This window comes from Cyprinodon variegatus, unplaced genomic scaffold (genome assembly GCF_000732505.1).
Source record: "Cyprinodon variegatus isolate N-32 unplaced genomic scaffold, C_variegatus-1.0 Scaffold14, whole genome shotgun sequence".
Lineage (NCBI taxonomy): Eukaryota > Metazoa > Chordata > Actinopteri > Cyprinodontiformes > Cyprinodontidae > Cyprinodon > Cyprinodon variegatus.
Window position 1 is genome coordinate 2,045,448 of NW_015150467.1, and position 20,543 is coordinate 2,065,990.

Below are 20,543 nucleotides of genomic sequence, written 5' to 3' on the forward strand. Positions count from 1 at the left end.
AGTAAAAACTTTCACAATGAAGAGTGTTGCCAGAGAAGTGGTGAATTCACTTTTTTAGGTTAAACAATGGAGGCTTAATTTTTCCTCTCCACCTAATTCCTTCTACATAAAATTCTACATTCTCCTTATTTTAAAAAAAATTGTAAATTTAACTAAAGGACTTATTTCCAGTTTATTTACATAATTAATCTTATAGTAATATTTAGTAATAATCACATTTAAACAATTAATTTAAACAATTTTAAGTAGTTCAAGCATGATTTCTTACCCTTTTTTTATATTGCTGCCGTCATATATTTAATGTGTTTTTTGTTACTAGTGGGAGTTTTTTAAGGCCTTTTTTAAGGAATTTAAAACTGTTTAAAAAAATTTTTTAAGATTATCGGTTTATAAAAGCTGTAGGCTATATAAAAAAATCAATTAAGTTCAACAAAATTTAAAAAAGTTCTTAAAAAGAAATATGAGTGAGTTATAATTGTGAATACAGCAGCCATTTGTGGCCTCTGTAGATTTAAAAAGACTTAATTTAAACACTGCAGTTTGATATTGAAATGAAAGGATGTAGAAAACACTTTTTAAAGGAGGTTTTTAACCTGGATTGAATCCCAGCTTCAGCAACCCGTTAGACATTTTTTAATATGTACTTTGTTTTTTACTCTCAGTTCTACCTGCCTTCTGTTAAACCTGTAGGTCTTAAACTATGAATTTAGCCTTAATCTCTTCCCATGTTTCCTCCCCCTCACAGGCCTAGAGTTCCCCTGGGGGCCAAAGCCCTTTGCAGAGGTGGTGGCGGGGCCTCTGCTCAGGAACAACAGGCAGACAACAGACTGCAGCTCTCTGGAGGGACACTACGTGGGAGTGTATTTCTCAGCACACTGGGTGAGTGAGGAGAGAGGACAAAGCAGAGCCAGGTTTGAACTTTCCAAACCTCTAAACTCTGAAAACTGTGGAGATAAGAGGTCAGACCAGATAGGGGCGTCTGTATTGTGTTTGTCTGTTTACATCAATAGCATTCAGTGAGTCCTTTAATCACCTCTGGATCTGTCACCACACCTCAGTGGCTCCAAGCTTTAGTCTTTCTGTTTTCTGGACCTGCTGATAGCAGCCAAGGGTCACGGCTCGGTGATGATCCGTTACTGATGAGATGCAGCACTCGTCTCCTAAAGCTAGTCAGCACAACAGCTGCCAGAGCCGCAGCCTTAGACAGGCATATCCAGAGCGGTGACGCCCCAGTGTGCTGGCTCTCATCCCAAACACATTACAAACTGGAACCCAGCTTAGTCACAAAATGGCACAATGCTAAATTCCTTCTTGGTACTGGTGCAAAACTGTTATTAAAGTCATTTAATGAAACTAGACGTGCCAACACCTGAGAATGGACTTTTATTTTTTACTCTGCTCAGATTTTTTTTGTCTTTGTTTGACAAAGACAAAAAAGAAGAGCTTCAGCACTTTTCCAATGTAGCCACTTAACAACAAATGACTGATTTGAGATTGTTCTGCTGTAGTTCATCCCTCTATCACCTTTTCTTTTTCTGTGCCACTTTTAAATATTCACCTCTTAATCCCAATCCTTCGTCCTTATATGTAACAACAGCATAACTTTACAATAATCATTTCCTGAATGGCTTTGGGTATACATGTTTGGTTTCACAGAGTGTTCAGAAAGAGGTGGCGCAAATGAAGAACAGAGCATGGGAACGGCTGAGATTTTAGGCTGGTCTGTTTTCCTTCCTGCGGTCGTGACACTCTTATGTCATCCTAACACCAGCCGTACCAGCGCTCCCCCTCCTCCTCCTGGTTAGACTAGGAGCTCCAAACCCACACAGCAGAGCAAACAGTTCCCTGATCTGCAGTAATGCATCAGGATTAGCAGCTGGCCTGTGTTTTTGGATACAAAACAAGAGAGAATTATCAGTTGGTGGAAAGGTGTTTGGTGATAAACTCATAGGAGAGTCATCCAGTAAGATGGAAAAGTATAGAAATAGCTTTTAATGTTTTCCTGATTTGAGTAACTGTTAGGAATAACTGAAATGGAAAGCAAATGTTTGAAAACCACACTACTGTGAATCCAAAACAAAAATTCTAAGTAGGGCTACAACTAACGATTATTTTGCAAATCGATTAATCTGTCGACAATTTTTTCAGTTAATTGATTAATAATTGGCTATCATTAGGTTCCTTAAATAAGACTTTTTAAGAAATGAAACCAGGTGAGACTAAAACTCTTGATAGAGCATATTGACATGAAAAGGTTTTTTAACTTAAATGCAAAATGTTTAGATTTATTTTTTACAATTTTGGTATAATTTATCCTCTAATTGGTTTGCTGTCAGCTGATGGCATGCTTAGAGTCTCTATATACCGATTAATTGATTACTAAATTAGTTGGCAATCATTTCAATTATTGATTAATCCAATTAATTGTTTCAGCCCTAGTTCTAAGTTTTAACTCTGGTACTTTGGTACTCAATTACTATTAGGAAGTAAATGCACAATATAAGAAGTGTAAGGATTGTTTGATTGCTTGATTGACTTTCTTGATCTCACAGTTGAGAAATTTACTCGTCACATCAGCTAAATATTCAAAAGTAGAAGAAAAAGGTGCCAAAGGAAGAAAAAGGTGAATGGGATATATACAGTATCTACAGTGCATCCATATATGACAGCTTTTTTTCTTTCGAATAGCCTATAGATTTGTGACCAGCTGTTGAAAATGATGTGAGATCCAGGAGCCTTTTTAACAGGTTAGCATTCAGTAGTTTAACAAACAGAAAAAATGGCATTCTATTGTCTAGTACATACTTCATTTAACACCCAAACAGGGCAAATTAATCAATTTTTTAACCTCTTTAAAGGCAAGTAATGAAACAAATGTTGAAATCTCATCTATGATTTAGAAAATCTTTTTTTTTTCCTCACACCTGAAAAAAAAATAAATTGGTTTGACTTCAGTGAATCTATAATAAACCAAATAATGTCCTGTCGTCCGTCTCTCAGTGCCCGCCATGCCGCAGTTTGACCCGGGTACTGGTGGAATCCTATCGGATCATCAAAGAGTCGGGTCACAAATTTGAGATCGTCTTCGTCAGCGCTGACAGGTGAGCTCCACTCGATTTTCTGTTTGTCTGATTTATGCGTCTGTTTGAGCTTCCTTACTGAGTAACAGAGCTAATAAAAGGGCTTTGTCTGTGTTTTACTTTTTATTGTAAATCAGGTCAGAGGAGTCCTTTAAGCAGTATTTCAGTGAGATGCCATGGTTGGCCATTCCATATTCAGACGAGGCTCGGAGATCTCGACTCAACAGACTTTACGGGATCCAAGGTATTTAAATTTTCAGCATATAAGTCTTAAAGTTAGAAGTAAATATAGCTTTTCTTTCATACCGCTTGTTTATAACAGTTCATATCAGATAGAAGCTGAATCTTCAGTGACTAATGCTGCTCTGTTATTATTTTGTTTCATTTTTACTTTTTTTGTTTAATTGATGTCTTGGTCTGGGAACCATATCGGTTGGGTTGTAATGCAGTTTTCAATAACAAACATATCTTGCTCCCATGCTGGGGAATGCTGGAAAGGGAAACCTTGTTACAGGATTGAGCAGCTTATTGTGTCGAATACAGATTTGTCCTGAAGCCTGAGGAATGCGGACTGGTTATTGAGTTAACCGGCTCCCCGGCTGCAGAAGTGAAGCGTCTCTCCTCTGTTTCTCCACTGATTCCCTCCTCTGTGCTGCAGAGGAACCGGCTGTAGCTCTGTCCAGCAAGGAATGTTAGGAATGCCCAAAAGGACGAGTCTACAGCCCCCCCACCATGCGATAAAATGTCTGCAGTCCATGACCGCCTCCACTTCTGCAAACCTTAGTCCACATGTGTAACTCTGACTCATTCACCCTTTGCTGGCTAATAGTGTCTGTTTCTGATTAGTTTTTGCAAAGTAAGGGGAAGATGAGAGTTTAAAGCAAACGTATTTCCAGTAAAATGTATTAAAGTGGAAACGGAGGGCAAGAAATTTCCACATAAATAAAATCTCAGTGGGAGAAGGGAAATGTCTGCTTGGCCAAGCGATAATGGACGGAAATGACCCACACTCCTGCCCATTTCCTCCCCCTCCCTCTAATGTCACTCTGTTTTCCTCTGTCCACCCATCCAGGTATTCCCACGCTGATTCTGCTGGACGCGGACGGTCACGTCATCACACGGCAGGGCCGCGTGGAGGTGCTGAATGACCCGGAGTGCCGGCTCTTCCCGTGGCACCCCCGACCTGTGCTGGAGCTGAGCGAGGCCAACGCTGTGCAGCTCCATGAGGGACCTTGCCTCGTCCTGTTTGTGGGTTAGTAGTTGGAGCTCTGATGGCATGAAGGGCCTTTTCTGTGATAGACCTACACAAAGTAGAGCTATGTCTTTAAGTGATGCATTAGTTCTGTATTTTTCACTAATGCAAAACGTGATTCTGGGTAAATATTTTAGTCTGTTAGAGACGAACCCTGAAGATCCTGCAGCTCTAATCACTGAAAAAAAGGTGATTATAGGAGTTATTGATACATTTATTTATATATCCGTCATAGTTATCTTTTAACTTTTCAATCAAACTATAGTTTTTGTTGGTTGGTTGCAGAAAATTCCATTAGAATTCATACAATTTTCAGGGTCTGTGAATAAGTGTTAAGAATTAAGAACACTAAATATTAGACTGCGTGGACATCCTGTCAAATTTTTTTTTTTGTTTTTTTGTTACTGGAATTTGAACCAGATTTGATTACTTTATTAAACCGAGGAATGAAGACGGATGGACAATGATGACCTCTGAAATGTGAGAGCCCCCTGGTGTGTCTCTGAGTCAAACTACACTGGAGAAAGAGACAAGGACCACCTCTGCATACTGACTTGCAGTATTCATTGATCCTCCTCTGTTGTCTCTACTTTCACTGATCAGTTATTTTCCCTCATGCTTGCATGAAATGACTCTTTTTTTATGATCTTTTAGATGCTGAAGAAGAAGGGGAGCTGGAGCCAGCCAAGGAACTGATTCAGCCAATAGCAGAGAAGCTCTTGGCCAAGTATAAAGCTAAGGAGGAGGAAACACCACTGTTGTTCTTTGTTGCCGGAGAGGTGAGATGAAACGCACTGAGCAGGGTATTAAAAAGGATTTCAAATGACAGTAAACATTTTTTATTTTATTTTTTAATGAAACAAAATAGACGTGTGCTCTTATGATGCTGATTTCAGCCGGTTGATGGGGACCTGCTTTTTTAATAAGCATTTAAGATTTAACACAAAAAGCTCTTTGACTACAAAGAAGTTAAACAAGTTAAATTATGAAACCAACGCCTCACTAACACAACCATGCAGAAGGGACTTAGGATTTTGTTGGACAGATAAGGGTGTTGCATCTGTTTTTACATTGTTTTTCTGGAGCTCCTAGGGATTGAGGAGCTTGTGCGTTGGACTTTGCAGGTTTATTTTCCCAGCTGTGGCTCAACTGGTGATTAAAATCAGCAGGTTTGATTCCTAGATGGGGTTCTCAGTCAGAGATCAGTCCTAGCTCCAAGTAATGAATGGAGCCATATGGATTTGAGCCCAGAGTCCTTCATTCAGGCCTGGGTTTGCCCTGCTTTTCAGCAGGTTTGTTGCCAAGCCAGCTGCTGGGGTTCTGTCTCAGAAACAAGATAGTATGCTAATGCTTCTTCAGAAAGAAATAAAGGAGTGAATGATCAGGAATATTCTTAAGTTTAAAAAGAAACACCCCTCACATTAGTGCACTATTATTATATCTCGTCTTTTTTTTTTTTTTTTGGCCCTGATGAATAGTTATGGGGGTTTGCTCATGGTCGAATGAAAAAAAGCCAAAATTAGACATTGATCAAGACTTGTTCTAGTAAAAATAATGAAACAGTAAGGTGGATAGTTTGCATGTTTAGTCTTTTTGATTGAATCTGCTCCCTTTTTATTACCGCTGGTTTTAAACAAAAAAAACAACATATTTTTAGGTCATGGTGCCCAGAAAGCTTCCATGCACCTATCATGCTAATGGATATCTTTTAGACTTTCTTTAGAGAAGATTGTTTTCCTTCTAATTCTGTCTTGATATTTGACTAATCGAGAATAAGTAGAGCTCATTTGGTTTGTTAGAATGGATGCAGCTTTTAATCATGGTCCGCATCAGTTCTTATGCATGTTTATATAGTTAGAGGACAATCTGTCCAGGGAATGGTTTGGTCTTAAGGCAGCCCTCCGCTAAACCCCACTGAACACTTGTTGGGTGAGTTTGGTTGTGTAGTTTTTGGCCGTGGAACAAAAACACAAATGGTTTATTTGCATAAAAATCTGGAAAAACAACGGGACACCACCCCACAGTAGGGTTAGGAGGTTCCTCCTAACGCTGGTCACCAGCTTGGTCAGACTGTTCCTGCGGAGCCTTCGGCCCATTACCAGAGCTACCAGTACATCAACCATCCAGTATTTTAAAAAAGTCTGTTACAGAGTATACAGTTTGACAAAAGGATTTGGCTGTTTTAGAGCAAAGCCCACAAACTCATGTCTGCCTCTCAATACCGAAAATGTATTTTCTAAATTAATGTGGAGCCATTAAAAGGGGAAATAAACTGTCTAACTTTTAATGGCAGTGTTACAACAAAGAAGGTATTAAACAAACAAAACTTTTCTTTCTTGAGATTAGGATTTTTGTATTATGTGCAGTTTGGGGGCCAGCAGGTGCCAGTGCCCCTGCAATGAAGACATAATAATGATAATAATACTTATTATTATCATTATTATTATAAATCCTAATGATGGTATCGGCTGGAACAGACTTGGTGACTGGTAGCTCACATTTTCATGTTTCATGTTTTTTAATTTTGCCTTAAAAATGATTGATAGTTTCAGTCATAGAATCAATGTTTTCATCTACTAGTGTAAATGTTATTTGAATAATATTTTTTTTAATAGTCTCCATGAATACACATTGACCTAATATTTCAAAGAAAGTCTTTATTTTAGCTTTTATTAGATATTTACTAATTAGATGCATCTTTTCCCAATTGTAAGGGATATTTGTTGTTATTTTAGGTAAAATAAAATGTAAATTTTCAAGCTGAAAATAAAAATGTTCATCTTGAACAACATAAAATGTTAATCAACTTAAATGACATGGAAATTTCCCTCCATTAAGTGCAAAGCTACAAGTAGCTCTTTGGTTTTGTTGCTTTTTTAAGTGCATATTTTAAATGATAAACTACTACCCTGTCTTTTGTTTCATGCTTTTCTGTGCCCCCACTAAATTAGGCTGGCCCCACCCTGGCCCCCCCCCCCGTAAACGTGGTCTAGAACCGCCTCCGATGTGCAGCTTTAACTGAAAAGGAGTTTTTTGTAACGGGGAAAATGACCCATCAGGATAGTAAATGCTGTCTCTTTGCATAGTAAAGTTGCATAAGATGGATGCCATCCAGTTTTTTTTTTTATTCTCTAACCGTCAGCAGAGGTTTTATGAGGTGGCCATCATGTGTGTAACGCCACAGCTCGTCAGTGGTCAGAATAATCCTGTTGTGGCTCGGTGAACACATGCTGAGCCACATCACAGCTGTGAGTGCAGCCAGCAGCAGCAGAGAGGCCTTTTGTCTTTTTTTATTTATAGTTTGTGCTGTAGAGTTGCAGCGGGGGGTGGAGGGGGGTCTCTGGAAAGGCCACAACTCAGGAGAAGCAGTTTACACATGCAGGGTAACCAAACAAAAGAAAGATGCATGATTTCCCATGGAGGCCAACGCTGACGTGGAGATTAGATCTTCTCACGTCAGAGAGGCTGGAAGAGCTTCAGATGCAGAATGTGGTTTCTTCATGTATGATCCGTCATCCATGCTTCATGTGGCTGCAAGAGGGCCTGAAAGGGAGCGGGTTTTATTTGTATTAGGAGGATATAGTCGTATTTCACTGGGGAACAATGCTGTCTTCAGTGACGGCTTCCATCTGTGAGCATTAAGTGGTCGCCGTTCTGTGATTTGCAGTGCAATAAAACCAGCTCCATTCAGAGTAAGAAAGTTTTTACAAAGCAGAGGTCAGCGGCTTTATCCTGGCATACTTATCCTTTTTAGGTAGCGGCACAGTGAAGATATTCAACAAAAAGGTCTGAGCTGATTGCCTGCTTTGATCTGTTCAGCTGGAATAGTTGGGGATTTTCTGATAACAGAACTGAAACGAGTTGATGACTTGAGGAAGGGTGAACTAAGAGTTAAATAGAGCAGTGGCTGCATCTGAAGCTGCCTTGCTGAAGAGAAAGTCAATAATAAACTGAAAACTGCTCATAAATTAGTAACTTCAGCCTCACAGGGAGGGATTCTGAGGATCAGCTGTGTGTAACAGTGCCCCCTTCTGGTCTCTGTGTGTAACTTCAGAACCCAATCTTTCACACATGAAACTGATTTATTTTCTGTTTCATCTTTAGGGTAAATCAGGTCATGAGGAGGAAATACCCATTCTTTATTAGATCCACCGTGAAGCTTAACTCTTTGTCAGGACGGCAGTATTTTGATCCACAGCCCTGATGGTGTAATCAGATTTCTGCCTTCCATCTAAATAATGCCGATATATTATAGTTCTAGGCATTTCATTAAAGTGAACTGTATGCAGGCACCATTGCAGAATGTTGACGCTCTTCCAACTAAAAAATTTAATGGATTAATTTTTCCTTTTTTCTGATCTTCTCTGATTAATGGAACTAAAACTTGATTTAAAGCTGCTGCCTTATTCAGTTGGAATAAAATGACATCTCTAAAGGGCTACTGCTGTTCCTTTGACTTCCTAAAGGGAGAACTTACACCAAAGCAGTCTTCAACACTAACTCCATTGAAATTTTAATATGCATTACTATTTTTCCTAACCTTTTGGGTTTGGGGATTTTATGTCAAACAAATTTGCAAAAGATGCTCAGTTGAACATTAATCTGAAAGGCATTTAGACTTCAGGATATTGTGTAATAGGACCATGGTAAATCCTGTATATTTTCAGCATGGAGATTTTTTTAAAGTCTATAATTAAGGTGATCCTGAGGGAGAAAAAGGGATGACGCAGGTCTCCCACATGGTAACTTTGGGTCCTTCAACACATCAGTACGTTTACCAGAAACTCTTAGGTCTTTGTGGGCAGATGGAAACCAGAGGGGAGATCTACAATTCACTCCTAAGGAATGTTCAGTAGTAAAGCTACTTATTTTACAACGCAGAATATAAAATATTTCAGATAAAGATGCTGCCGTTCAGCTTCTTTATTCAAAGCGATCCGCTTCAAAGGTAGTCCTTCTGATTGTTATTTTCAAGTACGTCTGTAATCTTGTCTGAATTCCAGAGTTACAGTCAAATTCAGGGACTAAAACATTCAAATGTGGAGTTATGAATAAATTAAAAACTGTTTCTCTTTATGTGCTTTGTGAGGCAAATTTATCTGGAGCTCTTTTATAACATCTATACGTGGTTGGGGAGAATGAGAAGACACAAATTTTTTCACTACATTGTCAAGCATTTAATGCAGCAAACAAGAATGCAATTTAACTAATTAATGAAAAGATGAAGTCGAAATGAAAAAAGTGAGCAAAATTTAAGATTTCCCTTAAAAACCCTTGACATGGACTGAATAGAAAAGACTGGCTTTTGAACATGTTTGCTTTTCCAACTTAACTTGGATGTTTAATTGTTTGGCATAGAGTTGATTCACTGCAGAGAGAGTATGTTTCGGCTTATTTGTAAAATAAAATACTTAAACTTGGCATAATTCATTATATAGTTATTATTAGGCTGAGTAATGTTGTTCTAATATAAACCGAGGTCTTTTTCATCCCATCTAAATACTTTAAACATCGACAGATTTTTACGTGAAGCAGATTAGTTTTTCAGAGCATTAGTCAGTTAGGAAGCCCCTTGGTCAGGGGTCTGCAACCTTTTATATGCAAAGAGCCATTTTGCCCTAAATCTAGCAGAGTAAAAGTCAGTTTTTGTTGCCATAATTCCATGACTTAAAAAAAAAACACAACATATTATGTTTTGTTAAATATCTGACATGAGAAAGAAAAGAAAAAGCGATTCATAAAGACAAAGCCTGGATTATTCTCTATAAGATATTATTTGATGTAAAAGAATCATTTTAGAATGACTGATTTCCAAGCTAATTAGATGAAAACTGGCTCTAAAAACATATTTCCTCTTTAAATGTCATTCTGAAATAAAAATTCAATTAAAATATATTTTTTTATCAAAACCACTAAAGCTTCTAAGACTGGTATGTGTTATTATATTTCATATTTAGTTCTAAATATTGTTTTTAAGCTACTATTAAAAGCCATGGTACTAAAGCAAAAGAGCTTATCTGTATTTGTGTTGACAGCATTGATCTCATAACATCCCTCTTTTTTTTTTTCAAGCAGAAAATGTCTAAAAAGCCTTCAACAGTTCTTTCCTTCCAGGTGTCTGCAAGTCTGTTGCATTATGTAATCCTCTCTTCCTCTGCAGGACGACATGAGCGACTCGCTGCGGGATTACACCAACCTCCCGGAGGCCGCCCCGCTGCTCACCATCCTGGACATGTCTGCTCGTGCCAAGTACGTCCGAGACGTGGAGGAGATCACGCCGGCCGTCGTGGAGCAATTTGTTAACGAGTTCCTGGCTGAAAAGCTCAAACCGGAACCCATCTAAAGAGGCTTAGAGCAGGAAACGGACATGCTAAAAAAAAAAAAAAAATTAAAAAAAAAAAAAAGACTGTCACCCATCCCTGATCTGCTCACACGCCTCTCTGTCTCTTTGTGCTTTCATTCACCTCCCCTCCTGACTGTTAAATTTACAAAAAATGTCTCCCTCCTACTGGCATTTTAACATCTTAAAAAACATTTTCCTATTTCATGGAGTCCTCTCTTTCTCCCGTGGTGCCTTGCATAGTCCATACAGTAATATATGAGGAGATTCTGTATTTGTTTTTTGTTTTTTTTATACACATAATGGCATTTCTGATTTGTATAGACAACCTGAGGATCACACAATGGACCTACTTATTAAAGCTGATGCTTTGCTTTCTGTTTTCACTGCAGATTTGTGTTCCTTTAGGTTTCTGAATGACGCTGAGAGAGAATGCAATGCAGCTGTGCAGTAATCCATCTGCATATCAGCGGGCAGTTGGATGTAGCTGTAGACCTATTTAAAAAGCCATGATGGGTGCTCAGACATTAAACAGTACGCAGCCTGCTTGGAACAGACTGCCGGCTGACTGCGGCGTGTCACCAGTTGTTAGTGCTGATTTCTTCTCAAGGTCATTTTGAGGATTTTCTGTGAAGGTCCACTGAAGGAAAGAAAAAAAAAAAGGACAGGATGGTGCTGCAGCCTCCAAAAAGAGGCCTTTTTGAGAAGCGTCAAATGTATAAACTGTTATTCTCTGTTACTTCAGCCATGACTTCTCTAACACATTAAAAACTCACTGGCAAGAACAAAGTTCTGTCCTTGATTTTTTTATTTTATGTTACAAGACGTGAACCAGGTATTGTTCCAAATGTTTAAAGGAACTTGAACTTACAACATAAAGTACAGAGTCTTTAAATTTGAAGGTTTTACAGATGAAGACAAATCAACTGTTCATATTTAAAGTTTCTTACTGATTTAAAGAAAGAGAAAGCAGCACGGTTGTATAGTGAGTAAAAATGAAAAAATGTTGTGCTGCAAATCTCAGGTAAACAATACAGATGATTAATTGACGCTTATCAGTGATCATTCCTGAAAAACAAAACGTTGGTCTGAATAAAACGAAACCTGCAGCGCAATGCTTCAAATTAATAGAGACAGAAACTAGCAATTATTGTAGTGAAGGAGCTGAACCTGCAGGTCATCAGAAGTCACTAAACTGAAATGGAAAACCTCTCAATTTTCCCACAGAAGGCATCTTGGTGAAATCTTATGACTTAAAGCTGATGAAACCCACTAAATGCACATTTATTTTTTTTTTTTTTTTGTATTTTGATATATGTATATATATATCTATATAGATATATATCTATATAGATCTATATAGATATATATCTATATAGATATATATATATATATATACAGACAAAGGAAAAATACAGGGATGTTATGGTCTGTGATCAGAGTGAAGACTGCTGACTATTTAGAGTGGTCTATTTAAGCATATCAATGGAAAGTTAGGTGGAAGGAAAAAGGTGTTTCAAGAGCCACCAGAGGAGGATATATCCAGGACATGGACTACTGCCTGTTAACAAAGTCCTGGACCAGAGATGCCACTAAAAGCATGACTGGGCTGGGAGAATAAATACTATACTGTTCTTCAAAGACCCAAAGTCCTATTTTAAAATAGTAGACTTTTTTTCAGTCTCATTTAAAAATATAGACTCAAAAGAAAAAAGGGGGAGATAATCCCAACTATCATAGATTCAGTCAGTGATGATTTTGGGAGGCATGACCTCTGATTTCCTTTTTCCAGTATGACTGGGGATCTGCCCCCACTGCCTTAAGTATAAATGACTGGTTTAATGACGAACTGTCCTGACCCAAAAACTACAGAATACAAATGCAGTGTTAACAGCAATATGAGGAAAAAAGCGGATGGCCCTGATATAGATTCTACCAATGAAATGTTCAAATATATTAATATTTAATATTAAAAATACATAAAGTCCGGATTGGATTGTCTGTTCAAATACTAAAATATTTGAAATAAAATGTTAAATATTTTCAAAATTCTACAATAAAGAAAAAAAAAAGTTTGTTCAGGAATTATTAAAAACAGAACAAATGGTTTTATAGGACATAAAATCTGATTCCAGAGAAAAAGCCTTTGATATTGAACAGAAAACTGACACTGATGTTTTAAACACAAGTAGATTGAGATTCTTAGCCTTTCTAGTTAATTAAGAAAAAAAACATGAAAAGTTGTTAAAAAAAGTTGTTTTTACAACTATTTGGTAAATCCACATTTTATATTTAGCAACTTAAGTTTTCAAAGTAAAGGAGCACTAGCTGCTTCTGTTCCAGAATGACAGAAAGAAATTAAAACAAAACACTTCTGTAGCAGCAGGATTTTATTAAGATATGATGTAAATGGATTAGTCCCAACTATGCTGCACTGTGCTGAAAAATGATAAATATGACTGTAGTACAAAGATAGATTAGTACAAAAGCTTAGTTTTCTTTAAGCAAGGCCTTTATTTACTTTTAATAAATAATTAAAACATGCAAAGGAAGTCGCTGCAAAGCATTGAGTGTTTCTACTGTCCAGTACATGGACATAAGAAAAACAAAAATCCAAAACATTGAAACAAAAATTGACAAAACAAATCCCCAAAATATTGTGCATTAAATATAAAGGAGAGTTTTACCTTTTTTAATTTTATCACCCTACAATTTCTTATTAGATTTGGCACCAAAGAATTGCTCTAAATGGATTTATTATGGAAGTTAATTCCAATCTTTAGAAAAAAGCCTAAGCTTGGCTCTCAACTACTAAGATTATTTTTACAGATAAGACAATATGTTCCACATTTTAGGTGAAATTCATCAGTTTATTGCAGAGAGTTACCAAACATTATACATTTAGTTCCACCTTGATCAATTATGAGAGCTTTCTCTCTGCCTTAGACTCCAGTCTCTTCTTCCCAGATGTCTGCAGGAGCTTTAGCAGCTGCCTCCTGCCCTCAAACAAAAGGATACTGGCAGCCATGGCTGAGTTCAAGCTGTCCACTCCTGGAACAACAGGAATAAAGACTCTATAACCATTGGTTTTCTCCGCCAACTGGACCGCCTCTGTACTCAGACCATGTGTCTCTCCACCAATCACCAGAGCAGTGGGACTCTGAGCCCAGCTCTCGAAGTAGACCTTGGGTTCCAGTCTGGGGAAGGAAATCTCCTCGTCTTCTGACTCAGAATCTGAATCGTATTCCTCGTACTTAATCTTTTTCCTGTTGGATGATGAGCTGATCCAACCATAATCTCCAGGTTTGGAGAGCCGTGGAGTCCTATCATCCTCTGTGTTTCCTCTTAGTTGATGACCGCAAGAACTGTCAGCCACATGCACAGCCACAGCGTTAGAGAAATGGTTTTTTATCTCATCCCAGTCCAGGTTGTGAAAAATAGGGAGTCGGAAATGGGCGCCCATGGCAGCACGAAGGACTTTAGGCTCCCAAGCATCAACGCAACCTGTTGATAAATAAAACAATCAGTTTCCCTAAATAGAAAAAAAACAATGTAATAATTATGGAAAATTATTTAAAGTTTAAAAACTATCAAATTAGTGATCCATATAAACCCATCTATCCATCAATCTTCCTATAGTCTGTGGCATTTTTCTATTACGTTAGGGTGAGTCTTTTTAGTCATAATATTATAATGGTCTAAAAAGAAGATTTCAAAGTTAAAGTTCATTCTCTAGATTCAAACCTTCCACTGTCAGCAGTTACCTTTGCTAAGAAGGACGTCATGGCAGCCAGCTGCTGCAGCACATCGCAGCATGGTCCCCAGATTCCCAGGATCACGGACATTGTCACATATCAGGGACAACGGCATCGACTGACCTCTTTGTAAATAGTTCAGCCGTGAAGGATCAGGCCGGGAAAATATAGCTGCAGAACACCAACAAAATCTACTTAAAAAACACTTAATTATCTGTACTTGATTACTAAATATCTGATCCTTACCGATCACTCCCTGTGGAGCCACAACATCCGACCAGATCTTAATATCCTCAAACTTGACTTTGACAATTGATGCCCCCCTCAGCTTGTCCAGTGGCAGCTCCCGGAGCCGATCCAGAGAGCTGAAGAAGACGGTCTGTGGGCGAGCGCCGGCCTCCAACGCATCACAAATCAAACGCCTGCCCTCCAGGAGGATTTTCCCCTGGTGCTCCCGAAATGTCCTGGATCGGGCAACGCTGACTAACCTCCTGCAGAACAGCAGTAAGTAGATAAGCAAATTAATCCTCTTTGTTTATAATCCTAGCCTGTTCAGAAACACATAATATATCAATTATCATAGACACGTCCCTAACATCTATTCTGGTTGATCAGAATCCACCCGTCATGCATGGAAATCATTTTGGTTTTCAAACCTCAGATTAGAGGTCAAAATAACACAATCTGGCCATAATGTGACTTTAATAGTGATTTACTTAAAAACATAAATAATAAGGCATAATTTAGGTATGATTTAACAGACATGAGCAGAATGGTCACCTGACATTATTTTATTTTTAAATGAATGAAATCTAATCTTTCAGGATGAATCTTAAAAGCAGGAACGATTACTCTAGTTTAAATTCGATAATCTGCGTCTGAACGAGGCTGTAGGGCTGTCAGAGGTATTGAGACTCAAACACTGTTTCCAGATAAAACGCTAATTTGACATGGTATCTATACTAAACACAAGTGTAGATATTTATTTTAGATTTCTGGATTATTTGTGCATTTGAAGAATAATAACTCACACTACCTAAAATATTTTTATTATATTTGGGTTGTTTTACATTTAATTGAACAAATTTTTTAAACTAATAAAATCTCTGATTCTGTTAAGAAAGAACCTTCCGTGTCAAAACTGAAAACGGTGAGTTCTTTATTATTTTATGCCGCTAATTATTTGCCGTTTTTTCATCCCCATGATATGCAAAAAATAGTATTGAGTGTAGATATTTTTCTGGATATGTATAATAAGTTTGAAATGTTAGTAACTTGGCAACTCTAAGATGTTGTTTTCTGATTAACTATGAACTATTTTTTTTTTAACTAAAGCATTTTTAAATGCCATGATAATCACATTTAATCATTTCATGCCAATTAAGGCCCTAATTTAAAATATAATAATTTAATGACTTTTAATGATTTTTAATGACCCGTGGAAACCCTGATTCACAAACATGAACATACAAACAGGTAATTCATACAATAATAAAAAAATGTATTTAGAGATTACTTTTATTGAGTTTATTTCATGGTGCATTGAAAACTAAATCTATATCCTTTACTATTACTTATACCACTGAGGAGTTTTTACATTGTACATTAAAATCACACCTGTAAAGTACTCTAGTTGGATTTTATGTAACAAAAGCAGCAAAGAGTTGTAGAGTGGAGTTCAAATACAGCTGGTTAGTTGTTAATCATGACAGATGGAGATAGGGAAGGCAAAAAAACTACAATAATCTACATCACCTAAACACAACACCCCTACACAGAAACATGGTGGAGGTAGAGTCATGCTCTTACTTGGATTATTATTATTAGGAGGATGAGTTGAGAGTAAAAAGAATGAAAGCCTACGTTCTCTAAATTCTTACCATGGGATTTGATTCAATCATACATTACGTAGGTTAATAAGAATTTTAGGCACCATTACATCTGCAAAGAGAAATCCTAAACCACAAAAGTGTAAGGGGGTCGCTAAGCAACTGCAGTCTTACCGATATTTACGCCATTGACGTTTTAGAATACTTTCTATAATAAAAAAAAATTAGAAATAGACACATTGAGCACAACTTTCCGCTGCCCGTTTTACTCACGATAATCTCTTATCTCCAGGAAAGGCTCTCTCGTAGCGCAGTCCTTCTACCTGGTCCGCAGTGATGGTGAAATGGGGATGCTGTGCGGTTTCACTCCTGGTGTTAGCAGGGTCAGTCCTGTCAGGATGCCTCGTTGGAGCTGCAGGACTGTTTCCTTTCACCTCCTGCTTCGCTGCCAGAGCATCAGGCCGAGAAGGCAGCGGCTGTTTGGGAGCTTTAGCCGCTTGGTCCTCAAAACTCAGCACCTTGACAGGTTTCCTCCTCAGGCCGCGAACAAAGCGCTTCGGATCAACAATAATATCGCTTCTTGAAGAAAGAAATACGGATTCTTCTATTGGGAACAGAAGTCTCACGCCTCGTAAGAGCGCAGCCATTTTTATTACTTCTTCTCTTCAAAACATTAAAAAGGTGCCTACTGCCACCTACCGGTAAATAACCTGCATATATACATTTAAGATTGACATTTCCCAGTATTGTTAGTACACACTCACTTTTTTATATAATATGAAACTATGTCATTTTTTCCCCCTCCATTAATCACCTCCTTCTGTGTATTAAAGTTGCAACAGATGTTCTCGCACAAATATTATATATTAAACTATAACTTCAGCATCATTAACTGCTTTTTTTGTCATCAAATCAAAATCCGATATAACATTTCATAAATCCGATCTTTGAACGTTTTTTAGGTTCTTTACCTGCTTTCATATTTCCATTCCAGTCCATCCATTCATATTAATTCATTCATTTAGCTTGCTGACCGAAGCTCAAATGTCCGAGGTAACTAGAACGCAACACTCCCATTTGTTATTGGATCAGAGCGAAATCGATCATTCAGGAAGCTTAATCGAGCTCCTTGACAGGATCAGTAAACATGGCTCTGAGACGAGCGCTACATTTTGTCTTTAAAGTCGGTGACCGCCCTAAAACAGCCACCTTTTACCGGGAAGTCCTCGGCATGAAGGTAGTAGGTCTGAGCTGCTTTAGCGGCATCAACATTTGACGGCAGTTTTTCCCACTATTTCGCTCCTTCTGATGATGATTCTGTTGCACAACCGTTACAATAGTTCCTTATTGTCCAGGATGTGAAACTGTGTTGTTATGAAAGCTTTAATATTTTCAAGTTTCTTTAATTTCCTTTAGATTTTACGACACGAAGAGTTTGAGGAAGGCTGCAAAGCAACTTGCAACGGGTATTTAAAGAGCCAAGTCACAGCCTGCAGATGCACTTTGTACTCACAGAGCCCATTAAAGCCTTTATCTTTATCTTTACCCCTTCAGCCCCTATGACGGAAAATGGAGCAAGACAATGGTTGGCTTTGGCCCAGAGGATGACCACTTCGTAGCTGAGCTCACCTATAATTACGGGGTGGGAGAGTATCAACTGGGCAACGACTTCTTGGTGAGTGAAAGTGGGTTTTAAGAAGTCCATCCATCCATTTTCTTTACACACTTAATCCTAAGTGGGGTCGCGAGGGGTGCTGGTGCCAGCATCTCCAGCTGTCAATGGGCGAGAGGCGGGACAAACTACCATTCATGCACACGCTCGCACTTTAGGACCATTTAGAGAAGCAAATTAATCAAACAGTCATGTTTTTGGACTGTGGAAGGAAGCTGGAGTACCCAGAGAGAACCCATGCGTGCTCAGGGAGAACATGAAAACTCCACACAGAAAGACCGGGAATGGAACCCAGAACCTCTGAATGCAAGGCAGCAATGCTATTCACTGCTCCACTGAGCAGCCCGTTTTCAGAAGTCATAAAGGATCATCTGTGTTTCAGTAGAGTTTAATCCAGACCTGTGCTTTTTGTTTTCTCCTTAGGGTCTTACCCTGCAGTCCAGCCAAGCAGTAAGCAATGCCAAACGCCTTGGATGGCCTCTGACTCAGGTGGAGGAAGCTCTTTATTTAACCCAAGCTCCTGGAGGATATCCTTTCTACATCGTGGACAAAGAACAGCCTGCACACGGTGAACATTTAAAAAGAAACACCATTGTGATCTAATCATTACTACTGAGTACCAGCTCTATAATTACGTATGTTAAGAAGAATTCAAAATAACTCGCACATGTTTCTAAATAATCATAATATATAGCTGTTATTAGATATATATTTTTAACTTAATGATCACAGCGTAGCTACGTTTAATCACGCTTTGTGGTCAAAGCATATAATCATTGATTATTTGTCTCTAGATCCTGTACAGAAGGTTTCCCTTGGCGTGTCAGACCTCCAGAGATCGACTCACTACTGGGCTAAGCTGTTGGGAATGACAGTGATGGACAAGAGTGAGGAGAAAAAAACGGTGCTGTTGGGATTTTCTGACTCTCAAGTAAGATAAAGAGGTGAATAAATTAGGCAAATACAGAGTATTGCCCCTAAGTATCGCCTATAATTTAGATTTTTGGATTTATGTAGTGCAAACTGGAGCTTCGAGATGTTGGAGGGAAGGTTGATCATGGAACAGCATTTGGGAGAATAGCATTTTCATGTCCCAGAGATCAGGTAAACTGCTGAGAGAGAAAAAACAACTTATTTTCTTGTTTATAGAAATATGACTGGGGTTAATGTTTCCATTTCATAGCTGCCTGATATTGAAGCCTTGATGAAAAAGGAAAATGAAAAAATCCTCACCCCCTTGGTCAGCCTTGACACCCCGGGGAAAGCCACAGTGGAAGTGGTTATTCTAGCTGACCCTGTAAGTGTCTACAGAAAAAAAAATGTTTTAATCATTTAGAATTAAATTAAAGCATGAAACCTTTGTTTTTTTTTTGTTGGTTTTTTTGTTTTTTTTTTAGGATGGTCATGAAATTTGCTTTGTTGGAGATGAGGCCTTCAGGCAGCTCTCTGCTGTGGATCCCAAAGGAAATGAACTGCTTGATAAAGTCAGAATTATTTCAGATTTCACTCTTTATGTAAAACCAAGTGTAAATGCTGCTTAACTGTCTTTTTTTATATGATTGTTTTTGTTTTTTTAGGCTATGGCAGAAGATAAAAGCGATGAGTGGTTTGCCAAACACAATAAACAAAAAGCTGCTGCCTGAGACAAAGAAGGCCACGGAGGATAACTTTGGACCATGAGATTCTGAACAAGGCACCATTAGAGAAATATGTTTCATAACATCATCTCTATTCTGCTGTATTATTAAGTTAGTTTTGTAAAATAGGAAACTAATAATAATAAAAATCTGAAAAGTGTGGTGCATTTTTATTTATTCTTGACTTTTTAATCTCCAAGTAAAACACATTTAAAAACTATTCTTAAAACTTCCTTTTATTTGTAAGCAAAGTCTAGGTGTGTGATTTCATTTCAGTGCACAGTTGTTGTGAGAAGGCTTTAGACTTTTATTAGATGACATCATGAAGACCAAACAAGCTGGGAGTTGTCAAGAAACAAGGAGAGCAATAATCAGAGGCACAGTCAAGAGGTCTAGGATAACTGTGGAAGAACCGCTGAGATCTGCTGCTCAGTGCACAGAATCTGTTGGCAAATAGTTGTGCATCTCACTAATCTGGTTTTTAAGGAGAAACCCACTATAATCCCTTTCACAGGCCACATTAAAGATGGCAAACATGTTCTAGTTGGAATAAAATGCCATATTTAGATCAATTGCAAAGGTCTGGTGGAAGGTTGAGAATGCACATCACAAATCAGCCACAAGTGTTTCATTTTTAACATGGAAATGAAACACTTTGCATGCAAATTATCAAGGTTGTACAGTACCATTAAGATAAAAATTTGTAAAAAGGGCAACTTTGTACTAGAAAGTTTTCTACTGAAGAGAAAAAAAAGTTAACTGATTTTAAAATATTTCAGTTTAATATGGGAAAACAGTCAGAATTCTGACTTTTTTTTCTCAGAATTATGACTTTTAACCTTAGAATTCTGATTTTTAATCTCAGAATTATGACTTTTAATCTCAGAATGTTGGATCTTAATGTAGATGGTCACCATGAAGGAAGAGATGTGGGAGCACTCGGCCTCACTGACAAAGATGTGAGTTGTTTGAGAGGGC

The 20,543-nt window shown here is 38.0% G+C and overlaps 3 protein-coding genes across 4 annotated transcripts in view; 2 read left to right on the forward strand and 1 right to left on the reverse strand.

The window, feature by feature from the left end:
• Positions 1 to 11,322, forward strand: part of nxn (nucleoredoxin) — a 78,991-nt gene extending 67,669 nt beyond the window's left edge. For both annotated transcript variants that reach the window (XM_015383850.1, XM_015383859.1), the window contains 6 exons: positions 746 to 879; positions 3,001 to 3,101; positions 3,218 to 3,324; positions 4,153 to 4,332; positions 4,987 to 5,111; positions 10,493 to 11,322. In XM_015383850.1, coding sequence (XP_015239336.1) covers positions 746 to 879; positions 3,001 to 3,101; positions 3,218 to 3,324; positions 4,153 to 4,332; positions 4,987 to 5,111; positions 10,493 to 10,675 — 830 coding nt within the window. In that variant the 3' untranslated portion in view covers positions 10,676 to 11,322. The remainder of the gene's footprint in view (positions 1 to 745; positions 880 to 3,000; positions 3,102 to 3,217; positions 3,325 to 4,152; positions 4,333 to 4,986; positions 5,112 to 10,492) is intronic.
• Positions 11,323 to 13,106: 1,784 nt separating this feature from the next.
• rnmtl1 (RNA methyltransferase like 1) lies at positions 13,107 to 16,924 on the reverse strand. Its single transcript, XM_015383158.1, has 4 exons — positions 16,530 to 16,924; positions 14,674 to 14,918; positions 14,437 to 14,598; positions 13,107 to 14,176 (listed from the first exon to the last, which is right to left on the reverse strand). Exons 1-4 carry the CDS (start codon positions 16,901 to 16,903, stop codon positions 13,593 to 13,595), a joined length of 1,365 nt encoding a protein of 454 aa, XP_015238644.1. The 5' UTR covers positions 16,904 to 16,924; the 3' UTR covers positions 13,107 to 13,592.
• Positions 16,925 to 17,342: 418 nt separating this feature from the next.
• glod4 (glyoxalase domain containing 4) lies at positions 17,343 to 19,699 on the forward strand. The gene is made up of 9 exons (XM_015383255.1): positions 17,343 to 17,493; positions 17,673 to 17,722; positions 17,811 to 17,931; positions 18,352 to 18,496; positions 18,723 to 18,859; positions 18,946 to 19,032; positions 19,112 to 19,225; positions 19,326 to 19,412; positions 19,506 to 19,699. The coding sequence occupies exons 1-9, from the start codon at positions 17,404 to 17,406 to the stop codon at positions 19,569 to 19,571; spliced, it is 897 nt and encodes a 298-aa protein (XP_015238741.1). The 5' UTR covers positions 17,343 to 17,403; the 3' UTR covers positions 19,572 to 19,699.
• Positions 19,700 to 20,543: the final 844 nt, after the last annotated feature.